This window comes from Humulus lupulus, chromosome 4, assembly GCF_963169125.1.
Source record: "Humulus lupulus chromosome 4, drHumLupu1.1, whole genome shotgun sequence".
Lineage (NCBI taxonomy): Eukaryota > Viridiplantae > Streptophyta > Magnoliopsida > Rosales > Cannabaceae > Humulus > Humulus lupulus.
In genome coordinates this window covers 213,133,958-213,149,137 of record NC_084796.1, presented here as the reverse complement: position 1 = coordinate 213,149,137, position 15,180 = coordinate 213,133,958, and the positions used below count along the sequence as shown (strand labels likewise).

At 31.7% G+C, this 15,180-nt stretch overlaps 2 protein-coding genes across 2 annotated transcripts; one reads left to right on the top strand and one right to left on the bottom strand.

Moving 5' to 3' along the window:
• The first annotated feature begins 1,376 nt into the window (after positions 1 to 1,376).
• On the top strand, positions 1,377 to 7,633 carry LOC133831182 (probable pectate lyase 12). Its single transcript, XM_062261386.1, has 5 exons — positions 1,377 to 1,878; positions 2,179 to 2,651; positions 4,245 to 4,687; positions 5,819 to 6,027; positions 6,983 to 7,633. The coding sequence occupies exons 1-5, from the start codon at positions 1,745 to 1,747 to the stop codon at positions 7,209 to 7,211; spliced, it is 1,488 nt and encodes a 495-aa protein (XP_062117370.1). The 5' UTR covers positions 1,377 to 1,744; the 3' UTR covers positions 7,212 to 7,633.
• Positions 7,634 to 12,580: 4,947 nt separating this feature from the next.
• On the bottom strand, positions 12,581 to 14,021 carry LOC133829390 (transcription factor MYB27). Its single transcript, XM_062259153.1, has 3 exons — positions 13,537 to 14,021; positions 13,326 to 13,455; positions 12,581 to 13,227 (listed from the first exon to the last, which is right to left on the bottom strand). The coding sequence occupies exons 1-3, from the start codon at positions 13,673 to 13,675 to the stop codon at positions 12,750 to 12,752; spliced, it is 747 nt and encodes a 248-aa protein (XP_062115137.1). The 5' UTR covers positions 13,676 to 14,021; the 3' UTR covers positions 12,581 to 12,749.
• Between the last annotated feature and the right edge of the window lie 1,159 nt (positions 14,022 to 15,180).

The following is a 15,180-nucleotide window of genomic DNA, read 5'->3' as shown; positions in this document are numbered from 1 at the left end:
CATCGAATCACCATCGAGCAATGACAATTTTTTGCAGATTTCAGAGTTTCAGATCTGAAGAAAAAAAAATTGCAAAGAAAACATAAAAATCATGCCTAGATCTGTTCGAAATACAATATTTAGTGTGGTGGTGGTGTTGGTGGTGTCGTGAGGTGAGAGAGAGTAAAAGAGAAAGAGAGAGAGAGGGAAAAGAGAAAGAAGAGTGAAAAGTAAGAGAGGAAAATGGTAAAGATATTTTGAGTAAAGTGCCCAAAAGTAACATTATTTTAAAATATTTAATATGCTTAACATTTTTTGTTAAATAATAGCATTTATCAACCATACAAACTCAAATTTCTCTAATATAATATTAATTTACATTCAAATATAGATAATATTTACGAATCAAGAGGTTTGGATTGAATTCCTCACCCTATAATAATTATAAATTTATATAAGCTAAAATTTGATGTTGGATTGTGAGTGTTATTTATAAGCTTTCATTTTATTTTATTTTTTTAAAAAGAGAATAAGTAGTAATTTATTATTTTTTTTCTTTCTTAAAAGCTTTATCAAATTGTGCTTCAAGGAATTTAAACGTTTTTAAAATTAAAATCTTAGTGGGGCACTAGGGTTGAAAAAGGAGGTAGGGAAATATGTATGATGAAAAAACTGACAGTTTGTTCCCCGGATTCTCAGGCCGATAGGAGAGCAGCTCCATGCCATTTCCATTGGTTACTGAGCTACTTGTTATATATATATATATATATAAATATATATATACTGTATTCTATGCACTTGGGAAACTCGATTCTACGTAGGACCATCTATCTATAGGTAACTAGTTAGATATACAGGTTCTTTCAAAAGCATATGAAAAGGGGCTCAATTTGGATTAAATATAATCACCAAAAGCAAAAGAAAAAGAGTAAAAGAGATTCTATTATCTTGTAAAACCAATAACCCAATGAGGTCTTTAATTTTTCAGCTACATTACGCATAACAAATTTGTGCAAATTAATCACTAGTGTGGTTAACTTCAAACTATAGTAGCTAAGCAGCTTTATACTGTTGCTAAGTCAAAAAAGTCCAACTTATATGAGCACAAGGGTAACAACTTTACTTCTTTACCTACCCTCTGAGCCTCAATATTACAAGAACTTAGTAGAAATCGGCCCAATGAGGTCCTGCCATGTCATCATTCACTAGAGGTTACAATAAAGTCCTATAAAGGGTCTCCCGATGGTATTTTGGTCATATCAATTTTCCTGCCATAAACAAACAACTTTGGTTTATTTTTAAGTATATTTTTGGCTAATTAATGGACTACCATAAGCCAAAAAAGGGGTCATTGGAGAGACCATTCCCGTCAGAGCAGGCGGGATCACTTCTCAATTCTCTCTCTTTACACTTTTACCTCGTAAGTGAATATATGAAAAGTCCGTGATAATGATTATAAATTAAGACTCGAAATGATACTGATAATGCTTATGAGCACAGTGAGAAAGAGTAGTGAGAGAAGAGAGCGTAGTGAGTACTAGAGTGACAATGTACAAACTACAATGCTACCATCTTCACCATTAAACCACTACTCATAGAAGAAGCTCATATTCATCCCAAGCTAGTTACTTTCTTAACTCCATTTTTTTCAGAAGCACGAAAATGTACTAGTAAAACCTGAAATTTTTCAGAGAGTAGTATACTATATACATATATATATATATAGCTACTATTCTCACTCACTAGCTACTACACAATTTGAAAGATGGTTCGAAGAACCTGCATTGTTCTAATAATCTCTCTTCTGAGCTCACTCTCATGTCTTGGTGTTGCATATCTTAACCTCACTCTTCCTGGCCAGCATCCTTTTCCTGAACAGATTGTTCATGATGTACACAGGTACTAAAAACAAAGACCCTTTCAAGTCCTCTTCTATTTCTTCAACTCTTCATTAATTTTGCTTAAAAGACTCAAAACATTGTTGCTTTCTCTACTTTTCCATTAAATGTAACCCTGTTTTCTTTCCACATTGTCATTTGTTTTGAGGAAAAAAAAGAAGGGACAACCACATTGTACTTTTTTTTTTAACATACATTGTTATTAGTTTCATTTCTTAACATAACTAGTCCACGCGAGATCTTACTCATGGCTTCCCAAAGGATGACACATTATAATATTCATTGTTATTTTCTTTCCCAGGAAAGTAAATGCATCCATAGCAAGAAGGGAAATGCTACAAACATCCTTGAAAGACCAATCCTCAACATATTCTTCATGCCTAACCGGTAACCCTATTGATGACTGTTGGAAATGCGACCCGGACTGGCCCAACAACCGGCAGCGCCTGGCTGACTGCGCAATCGGGTTCGGGCAGTACGCCGTTGGAGGCAAAGGTGGCAAGTACTACATTGTCACTGATAACTCCGACGATGATGCTGTCACCCCAAAGCCAGGGACTCTCCGGTACGCCGTGATTCAGACAGAGCCGCTGTGGATTGTGTTCCCAGAGAACATGCTTATAAAGCTGTCCCAAGAGCTCATCTTTAACAGTTACAAAACTTTGGATGGGAGAGGAGCTAACGTACACATTGTGGGTGGTGGTTGCATTACGTTGCAGTATATAAGCAATGTCATTATACACAATATTCATATTCATCATTGTCATGTTTCAGGTATATTATACACATTCTATCTCAACTTATTATTTAGTTTTATAATATTAGTTTGGTTATTTTTGTTTTGCTTCTTTTTTATTGGTCTTAATAATGTTCTTTTGTAAAGTATAGCCTCGAGGAAAAGAGATAATCTAGATCCGCTATATGTGAAATTAGATAATTTCATAGTGAATAAAGTATGTACATGTGTACTGTATGGCTATAAAAGATATGTACATAGCTACACTTTAAAGATACCGGTCCCAACATTGAATGATTAACATATATAATTATTAGGTAAATAGTTTAGCTTTAATAATGAAAATCACCCGATAATTAAAGAGATGTTCTGACAAGTTTGATTATTTGACGAACTTTATTTTTCTCCCTTTCTATACACGAATCTTAGTCTATTTAACTCGAGTTAGTATAAAATCCTCACACTCTACAGTCTCTACTTGATTAGGTTTAGAATTTAGGGGTTATTTTGTTTTTTTTAGAATGGTAGTGCTAGAGACACTCTTACACTTATCAGTTCTCACACAAAATATGCTCACTATTACGTGCTATTATTTATAGAGTATTGCTATATAGGAGGGCACGACACAATCGACACAATGGTGCCCAAACACGTACTATCTTGATGTTAAATTAAAATATATGAGATTAAATTATACTAAATATGTCATGTCAAAGTGTAGTAATATTCTTATTATCTATTTGGACTTTCTATTTTGTTAAATTATTTGTTTGGATAAAATTATTTTTTTGATTATATATTTTGTAAAATAGTTCAAATAGACTCCTAAACCCAATTTTGATCAATAAAAAATTGAATATAACAACACATTTGTTAGGCAGAATAATTGTGTTTATATTCTGAGTTATTAAGTTGTTGAATTATTTGTAATTTTAGTTCAAAAAAACTTGATCAAAATTGAGTTTAGAAATCTATTTGAACTATTTTATAAAATATAGGGTATAAAAAGTAATTTGTGAAAATACAAGATCCAAATAAGTAATAAGACAAAACATAAGATCTAAAAAAATTATAATAACAAAAAATAATTTAAAATATGAAGTACCCACATAAAAATATGAAATGATCAACTAATTATGTAGTATGTACATGTTGTGTGTGTGAATTAGGGGTGTACATTTCATTACGCTTTTTGGAATATATAGAGACTTTAAGTGGTCAGGATACTATAGTCATTTGACCAAACCAACCACCTTGTTGCAAGAATTTAATATTGTGACACATTTATATTGGTATGTGTCCGTACCGTCCTTAACCATTTTCCGACCAGGTATATAGCTTGTCAAATTAATTGAAAAATGGCAAGCAAAACAAGACTATTGATACCAAACACCAGGGTCAATATTAAATTCTCATCTGTCCAAATTTATATTCAAATGCTCTAGTAAAATAGTTACTTTAATTAGGTGCTTGTCACCAAGTTATTTTTTTCACTAAACAATATCAAGACTCATCATGGAAAGTAAAACAAACTATTATTGCCTGCCCATTGGAGAGGAAACTCTATGTGAGCTAGCCTGAGTTTTAGCATATATCACTTAGTAATAAAGGGTGTATAAACAAATTTATAGGGAATGCCAATGTACGGTCAAGCCCATCACACTATGGATACAGAACAGAATCAGACGGTGATGGAATCTCCATCTTTGGTTCGAAGGACATATGGATAGATCACTGCTCACTGTCACACTGCAAGGATGGGTTGATAGACGCAGTGATGGGGTCAACTGCAATCACCATATCCAACAACTACTTCTCACACCACAACGAGGTTATGTTGCTCGGCCACAGCGATGACTACACTCCCGACTCAGGCATGCAAGTCACCATTGCCTTCAACCACTTCGGCGAGAAGCTCGTACAGCGCATGCCCCGATGTCGCCGTGGCTACATTCACGTCGTTAACAATGACTTCACTCGTTGGGAGATGTACGCCATCGGTGGTAGTGGCAACCCCACCATCAACAGCCAGGGAAACCGCTACACCGCCCCTATTGACCGCAATGCCAAGGAGGTTCGACCTTTATTCATATTTATACCTCATATGATGTCATCTTAAAATGTTATGGAATTCTCCAACAGCGTTCACTTTAAGTCCTACCCGTAGGACTTTCAGTATTTTTGATCCATTAACAGTTTTCGATGCGATTTTTTTTTTATAATTTAGAGTATCGTGCAAATTTTCAGAAAATTTTGAATAGTGCATAGTACCGAAAACTAAGTTCTAACATGTTGTTGCACGCATGATTAATTTTTTTTATGCGCGTGGAAAACACGTTTGAACCTAGTTTTCGGTACTGTAAACTCTTCGCAATTTTCTAAAAATTTGTAGAATACTCTAAATAGCTACTAATATATACGATCATAAAAAAAAAATTACGCCGAAAACTATTCACGAGTCGAGAAACACTGAAAACCCTACCGATAAAGCTTAAAATAAAGTCTCAATAGAAAAATTTTCCTAAATATATATATAAACCTACCTAAATAAATGTCTACATTTGTAATGCATATATTACTTGATAAATTATGTAGCATATGCATAGTGACTCAAAAAATTTTATACATATTATTTTTTAGAATAATTTTAAAAAGTAAAATGAAAACTTTGAAAAAATATAATTAAATTTTTTATTTTAAATAATCTATATAAAAATAGATACTGTGACTAATTAAATATCTCTTTTAGTCACAATTAAAATTTTCATCTAATTAAAAATTAATATATCATAAGTTGTCACGGATATACTTTTAGTTGCATTTTTCATATATAATGACAAAAGTTTGTTGTGATTAAGAAGATTTACTAATAATTAATGGTATTTTTATTGTTTTAGGGCATAACATAATTATTATGATATAGTACTGTCTCAAAATGAACTTTTTACTTAATATTAAATTTACTATTACTGGAGGATCCGGCAATTTTTATATATTTTAATTATTTTTTGTAAATTTATGTCTGCTAAATATATTTTTTTTTCTTTTGGATGATTTTGCCTTTTGCCAAATAAATTTTTGAGTCCGTCACTGTTTACGAGTAGTTTGACATTTGATATTAATTCTTTTATTTCTTGCAATGAGTTTTAATGTCTTAATTAAAATTTTAATTTATATTACTAAGTTGAATGGTTGAATTGGGCAGGTGACAAAGAGAGTAGAGACAGGAGAAGGAGAATGGAGGAGCTGGAATTGGAGATCGGAGGGAGATATAATGGTGAACGGTGCATACTTTGTGGCCTCGGGTGAAGGTGTTGAGGTTAAGTATGAGAAGGCCTATAGTGTGGAGCCTAAATCAGCTGTGCTTATCGATATGCTCACCTTACATGCTGGTCCACTCGGAGTTGGTGGCAGGTATATACCACTTCATTTCAATTATGGTTCAATCTTTTTTAAGAAGTATTCCTTACCTCCAAATTTTATTTTGTATCACTTAAACTTCCAAATTTATTAAATGTGTATAGCATATAGGTCTAATCGGTTAAAAATTGATTTACAATGTACAACAAAAAGTGATTTATGATCTAATTAATTACAAAAAAATTAACTGGGTCCTTAATCGCTTTCCGGTGAACTATATATCACTTTCTGATAAACTATATTTTAACTAATACATTCTATGTGATACATATTTAATAAATTTGAGGACTTATATCATACTTTTCAAAAAGATTAGAGACCTGTGAAGATATAAACCTTTTTCTTTCCGTTCTTAAATATCCCTATAATATAAACAGTAGTAAGTAGTATAGGGTATATAGAGATAAATTTTTCAAACCAAAAGTTGGATGCTAGGCTGGCTGATGATGAGATCCTCCAATAATTTATATGCTTGGACTAATATGAATATGTACTCATTAGTCGTATCCAGTCCCTTTCTTGAAAGCAAAACATATATAATTTGTCGTCACCTTAGGTGACATCACTATTACTATTGTCTCATAATACTTCTGCTACTGATTATCTTCACTATTAATTAGTATTTAGATATCTTAATAGAAGAAAAAAAAACCATTGCTAGGGACACCATATGAGCCTAATCGTTAGGACCAACTTGCCAATTTTTTCATTAAATAATCCTATGTAGATAGTTATTAATATAAATTAAGATTCTTTATCCAATTTCAATGTATCAATTTATGTTTAATCACTAAATAAAGACAAAATTTAGATATGTGATCTAACTTTCCAAGTTGTAAACTTGAAGTGTTAAACTAATTGCTTGTATTTACTAAAAGAAAAAGGGGGAATTAAGAATTAAAGATGATATTAATTAATAATGGAAAGATGTGAATGAATAAATGAACAGGGACAACAATGTGGGGATGTGGAGCACAGGACCAAATGGTGGAACAAGTGGTTTGGGATCAGGACCTGACTATACTGATGACATGTCTGGAAGTGGAAGTAGAAGTGTCCCTATATCACCTCCATCTGCCTTTATTCTCTTCTTCTCATTGTTATTATCACTCTCAACCTTGTTATTTTGGTATGCTGCTTCTGACACCCACTACTTTACTATCAAATACAAGTTATGACAGTAAACTTTGAATAATCAATGATCATGTGCTTAATTAGAAGAAGAAAAAACAGACTGGTTCCCCATCAAGTTAATTAAAAGAAAATTGCACAAAAAATTGTGTTTTTGGTAGAATTGCATAAAGGTATGATGCAATCTTGCTACCAATTTATTTTCTTCATCTAACTCAACTGTTCAAGAGAGGAAAAACCTTGTAAGAGGAAAGACTATTTTTGGGTTTGGCTTTACTTTCTTGTTATTAATTACTTTTCTTTTTGTTCATAATTAATTAAAATGCATGATATGAATGTTTTTCCATACCACCTAAAACCTAATGTAGGTGGTTTGTAGGGTTGTTTGTATTGATGTGAAAGCTAAACTAAGTCAATTCAAATAACGTTTATGTGGTTTAATTGGTATAAATGTAATCACTTTGAATTATTGCGATGTCTCATTAATTAAAATATACATACATTACAATTTTAAGAGTTTGAATTTTAATGTAATAAACAATATGGAATAACTTTCTTTTTCAAACTAAAACAAAGATAATCCCTTTCAAAAACAAAAACAAAAACAAAGAAAATATCTGAATTGCAATATAATTCAAAAATACTTTTATTAATACTTCTGCAAATTAATTAGTAAGTTTTTTTTTTATCTAGTGTGCAAAATTTATAATAGTCTGTATAGAATATATTTATTAGTTTTTGTTAGGAAAGGGAATCACGACTCCTTTTATTATATAGTATTCTGATGGAAGGTGGTCAATTCATATTTCAAATTTGACTATATTGCCTATTTTTTGAATGATTTATTTGATTTTCTTTTATTTTTGTTATTTTAAAATGATTCAAAAATATTCTTTAAATTAATAAAATAAAAATTGTTTTATAAAATAAATCAATTAAATGTAAATTTTTAAATAAAAAATAATATAAATTAATTTTAAAATAAAAAACATAAATATGTGTAATTCAAAATATCAGGTATTGGTTTTAATTTTTTGGTTTAAGTTTAGGGGCTAGATTTAATTTAATTTTTTTGTTTATTTAAATTATTTCAAAGATTTAATAATATTTTTTTTTTGTTTTATTATTTCAGAAAATATTTATAAAACTTTTAAAAAAAAAAGAAAATCAAACAAATCATTTAAAATAAAGGCAATATGGTCTGTTTATCGAAATTTTCGGAAACTATACTAATGAATATTAGCTAAGACTAATGATATGAAATTTAGAGGATTAACACAGGATTTTTATGTGGTTTGGGCGTTAATTAGCTTTAGTCCACGAGTCAGTTGTATTCGAGCTTGGAAAGTCTTTTACAATGGAGTTTCTCTCTATGTTTTGACAGAGTAATTGTATACGAGTCCAAGAGAGATCCTTTTTCCAGTGTTTTATTGCCCGTATTTATAGGCTCATGAGAACACCGGGTCTGGGCCGAGTACGGCCCAGACCCATCAGAGATATGGATATTCTTGGCCTCTTTGGGGGAAGCCCAATATAAAAGATAAAACATACATAAAATCCAGACCAATTAAGGCCCAATAAGGTGGCCCAAGAACTATACTTCGCCCGACAAAACGGTGCTTTTGGTCTGGACACTTTGAGTTACGAGGCAGATTCATGGGACAAGACCAGTCAGAGTACTTGGCAGTGCAGATCTGAAACAACGGCGTGCAATCCCAAGGTGGCCTTTTCCGTAGGTGAAAAGTAGGGACAACATTCATGTGGAGTGGGGCGGCTTCAGGGTCCTAGACGCTTTTCCCATCAACCGGGGACGATGTGATCTGGGTTCGTTTACCTTTGTCCCTCTTCATTTACCACAGGCCCGGACCGTTACCAGGCTCCGGGACCAGGCACGTATACCGCCGTGGGGGGGGGGGGGGGTCCGAGCTGTCTGCATGTCTCCCGGATGACTGTCCCGAATAACCATACCGGACCCCCGTCTGGCCCAAAATTGCACTAGGCCAGTGCCCCCTTGGATATTCCCGTACCAAGAGGCCTTGGGCCGGGCCCACATTTTGAATGCCCTGACCATGGGCCTGGACAGTCGTTCCGGGGTGACGTAGGAAATGGGGATAACATGGTCATATTTGAAATATGAGTTGACTAAATTGCAGCAGAGGGTACTAAACTAGTTTGAATTGCAAATAGTGGACACTGAATTATCATTATTATAAATATAGGTTACGAGATCTCTATTTAGATAAAACACGGAGTACTAAATAAGTATTTACCCTTATTAAAAAAAATCCCACAAGTGAAGGATGAATTTGGATAAATTAAAGATGAGGCAGTTTCCATATGGTTGATGTCTATTCATAATATACCAAATTAATCAACTCACTATATATGAGCTGGATGTTTGCTGAAATTAATTTGAACTTTATATCCAAATATATATAATAATCAATGTATTAATATAATATTTATGTCTTGCCTTATATAGTATGTATAGATAGATAGAAAGGGTGACGTTATTGCAGGTAGGTATTTTATGCCAAATTCTCAGCTCCTTCATTTTTTCTTTATTTTTCTAAAATAATAAGAGTTATGGGGTTTAATATTTTTGTCCTTATTAAGTATTTAAATGTATATATATATATATATACATGTGTGTATATGAAGGGCTTTGTTGATGATATTTCTTATTCATATGTAGAGTAGGTCAGTTCTTGTACTGACGCTTTGCTTAATAATCAATATCATAATCTAGTTGTGCTCAAAGGATAATATTATCTTCTACATTCTGATATAAATATATATTTATATATATATTCATATATTTATATTGCTTTGACCAAACATGTTTGCCATAAGCGTGCACATCTATATATGTTATATATTTTGGCCATTGCATGCTTTAATCTAGTTGCTCAAACCAAAAAATAAGCGTTTTACAGAAGATCAAGTAGCCACGAGCGACCACTTTTGATTTATTAGCTGGTCTAATTCATAAATAGTGTAATATAAATATAAATATGTATATATGTATTAAAAGTGGTTCATAATCTTCCTGTGGATTAATGACAATATATTAATCACTCATCGATCATCAACATTTGCTTAACATGCTACCTATTATTTCAATTTATTATCATAAAGACTATATAAACACTCAAAACTCCATTATTGAATCTTATCTGTTTGATCATATTCTATCTTAGGTATGTTGATAATAAATAAAAATAAGCAACACCTATATATACAAATGGGGCTTTGAACTTTGTCCTTTTTTATATAGGCAATTCCTGCTATGTATTCTCTAATAGTTTCTTTGTGTACTTGTTTTAGATTTGAGGCACCTTTCAATATTTTCTATAATTTAAAGCTTCGAATCATGCAATTTTTTAAAGAGGAAATTACATGAAACATGAGATTTTTTGTAAAATTTTAATAAATATGTCTTTTTTTCCCTTAAGTTTTGTATACCATAATTTATTTGTTTACATTTTTATGGGATTTTTTTCTCATAGTGTAGATAGTAGTATACATGCATGAACTATTTTTAGTTTCTAATGTCTCTCGCAATGTCCTTTGATGAAGAAAAAGAGCTCCAATCACTTGATAAGAAACAAACTATCACACAAATTTATAAGATAAAAAAAATAATATGTATCCCTTTTTTATTTTTAAATAAATATGATTTAATTATTTAAATTATCATAAAATATCTTTAAAATATATTATTTTAATTAATTAATTTTTTTAAGTTTATGTTTGTTATAAAACGTATGATTTTATTATTATTAAATAATTATCATTGTAAAATATCTTATTTTAATTTGTTTAATTATTTTTTATTTAATTTTATTTAAGTTTAAGTCATATTTACAATCCACCGCTAAATATAAGAATATTCAATTAAATATAAGAATATTTTGTTAAAATTAACAGAAAAAAAAACCGTTAAAACCAACAATTTTCGTTTTCTATACACTTTTTATATAGAAGAGATATGTATATATTATTATTATTGTTATTATATTGGTTTTATATATACATTCAAATATGAGGTGATGAGATTGACTTTCACTAATTATAGTGATGATGATGATGATGTTTGGATTGGGTTAAATTCATTATACATATGTATGTTTTGGATTATTGTTGGACATGTATATATGACATTTAATTTCATTTTAAATAATAACCGGTTACCACTATAAAAATAATTTTGGATTTTTTTAGTAATGTAGCGGTAACCGGTTACCATTATCAATTTTAATTGCCATGGCAAGTACTCGAGTGAATTGTAAATGGTTACTGTCAGATTTGGAAAAAAAAAACAGATCAGAATATAACCAGTAAAGAAGAAGAAGAAGGTAATCGGTTACCCCTATTAAAATAACTGATTTATAACTAGTTACTAACCCAAACCTAGAAAAAAAAAATTTTAAAAAATTAATATAAGAAGTAGAAGAAGAAGAAGAAGAAGAAGAAGGTGGTAACTAGTTACCCCTATCAAAATAACAATTAATTGGTAACTCGTTACTTAGCTAAGTCTTAAAAAAAAAAAAAAACTACATTTGAAAAGCAATATCAGATAGGAAAATAACCAAGAAGAAGATGAAGAAAGTAACTGGTTGCTTAGGTAGTTTTATAAAGAAAACCAGATCTCAAAAATAAAATCAGATTTAAAAACAACCGTGAAAAAGGAGATTAAATAAGGTAACTAGTTACAGCTATGTCCACAAAAAACTCTGATCTGAAAACAAAACAAAATCGTGACAATAATTGGTCGATTAAAGAAAGTATCTGATTACAGTTAAGTCCACAAAAAACTCAGATCTAAAAACAAAACAAAATCGTGATAGTAACTAGTTACTTAGACAAATTTGGAAAAAAAAATAGATCTGAAAAAGAAAAAATAAACAAATCTGAAACAACAAAAAAGACGTGGAAGAACGTGAAGAAGAATAATAAGAAGAAGAAGATGAAGAAAAAGAAGAAGAAGAAGAAGAAGAAGAAGAAGACAAATCGGAGATTGCATTAGCGGTGATAGGAGGTACGTAGTCCATTTGCCGGTGAGAGAGCTCACATTGTCATGAGAGTAAATGGTTGGTTGTCATTGTTGTGAGATAAAATGGAGTGAAAGAGAGATGGGGAGAAAGAGGAAAGTAAGAGAGAATATATGTATTTTTGTTTATGGTATTTTGTGGAATTCCCTTATTATAAACTTTTTTTTTTACTAGAATTATCATATTTTATTTTATAAGTTTTATGCACATAAATAAAGTAAATTATTTTTTCACATATTTTTTTAAAGTTGTCCTTTTTTTTAAAATCTCTTGCCTTAATTTATTCCAAAATTTTAGAATTACTAAAGTCAAAAGCACAATAATAAATGTCCTTATTCAGATGATTTAGGGTGGAACAAGAGAGAGTGAACACGGATTCATGAACCATGATCAATAAAGCTGTGACTTTGAAGCTTTCTTTATATGACATCTCAAAAAGTACGTAGTACTTTTTTTATGTATGTATTCTAAACTATTAAAGACATTATAATACTATGTATATATATATAGATATATATTGATGTTATTCATTCAGTTCATGTCCCAGAGGGAACCTGAACTGTTCCAAGTGTCACAAGGATCATCATCAGGGACAGTCCAATAGGGATCTACCATGCTATTACATTCATCGTAACATTTCATTTCACTACTGTCTTCCTCATTAGAAAGTACTGATAATGATATCCAGTAATCTGATAAGCGATTCTCATATGGTGAACTTGTTAATTCAAAATCTGCTGATAATCCAGAACCATCAGAACATCCATCCCAACTACTGCTCTTGCTTCCCCATAAATCCTCATCATATTGATCAGCGTCACAGTTCCATATTTTATGATCAGCAGTAGCAGTACTGGTACTACTACTATGTTCCTTGCCTTTCTCTAATCCATACTCGGACTTTATTTCTTCTTCAACTTTTGCTAATTTTTTTCTTAAATATGTTCTCCAGTAATTCTTTATGTCATTATCAGTTCTTCCAGGCAAAATTCGCGCGATTTTCGACCATCTGACAATAAAGATACACAAAAGATTAGTACTAACACTAATGTTTCATTTGAAGGCTTAAATCCTAATTAATAAACTCATCATCAACAAGAACCTTACTTGTTACCCCATCTCTCATGAAGTTTAAGGATGATAGTCTCCTCTTCACCACTAATTTGGTCATGTTTTAGATTCGGACGAAGATAGTTTAGCCACCTTAGCCTGCAACTCTTACCACTCCTTCGTAATCCTACAAATAATAAAAACCAATAAGGCGCTAATGGATTTGATACAAACATTTTCTTCAATAAATGAAAACACTCATATGTACCTGAGGCTTTGGCTAAAGCATCCCATCTCTTCTCTCCCATAAGTTTTACAAAAGAAATGAGTCTTTCATCTTCCTCCTCATGCCATGTCCCTTTACGCAGTTGATGCTCTCCTTGCATGGCTCCTATTTGAAAGTCCATATTATTTGTTTGCGACAAAAAGATGAGACTTGTGAAGTCCCTTTTTATACCACAAAAAAATTGAGGCAAATTAAGATTTGGTGGGAAAAGGAAGCCAAAGGCAAAGCTATGTGTGACCAGAAACACTCCCACTGTGGACAACACTAGTAGTTTGTGGGAGCTCCACCCACCATTGGCTTACATAATATTTAGGCTAATATTCAATATTATAAGATGATGTTTAATATTTAGGTCACTCTCATTTGTCTGTGACTATATACATAATTGCCAATTCTTAATTATCTTTCCTTGAGCTAAGGATATGGGATGTGTAGCTCTATCTTCCCTTGCATCACCTTTCTTCTTGGCTTCATATTTCAAATGTTGCCCTTCACCTTTTAAGACCCAAAACAATACTCAATTATTATATTAGTAATTGTAGTTTGGGGATAGGATTTTTTGTCTCTTCCAGTTATGCAAAGCAATAGAAAATGAAAATTTAAGGAACAGGATAATGTTTTAGTAGGTTTTGCAGAAAAGGGTAAAAGATTTGAATCTTGGGATAGATTCTCTCTTTACTTTAGCATATGCCGCTGATCACGTTTCCTACGGAAAGTGGGAATTTTTTAAGGGCCTCTTCAAGGTAATGTCACTGTAGTTTAATTTCCTGATCATCTTTTTTCTTGTCTTATGAAAAACATGTATCTAATTTCCCTCTTTAACCAGAAAATAATTGTTATTGAATACATAATACTATCATACACAACTACTCAATTAACTTTGAATGGATATTTTGGATAGTCCCTCTCAAAGCGTATTATATTCTAATCACTAAAACACAAACCATGATATTTCGATTTATTGCTGACTAACGTAATTATCTTTCATACACCATAACACAATTAATTTCCTATATACTTTGGTTTCACTCTATTGGGGTGTGTAGGGAAGAACAACAGATTATCAAGTGTCCAAACCTCTTGGGGTCAAATTACTATTCGAAACTTTGGATATGAAGAACAAAACTATGAAAGAACTTGGGATTGAAAAATGATTGTATCATATCATTTTTGTCTCTACAATCCCTTAAAAACGTTTTTGGCACCTCTGAGTGTTCTCTTTAAAAGAACATACATTTTCACTAATCTGGGCAAAAGGCAATGCAGCCACGCCACAGTGCCTAGCAAAGTGCATGTTGCTGGACTGTGGCAGTGCCACAGCGCTGGAAGAGAGCGTCCCTGTCTGGGTGTCACAGCAGCATCGCAGCACCCAGAGAGCTCCTTTCCCCGGTTATGTAACAGTACCAAATTAATCTAACATTTATTCATTTTAACCAATTTCTAACAATTACAACAGCATATAGATGTACTACATTACCGAGAGATTCAAATTTGTACGGCAAGAGCTTCATTTTTTCTGTTCTGCTTACGACTTTACAGTCGGGGAATCAGATTCACAAACTTAAAGATCATTTGGGTAAAACAAGATGGCACTAATGGCAAGTCTTAAAAACCATAAAATCAAAA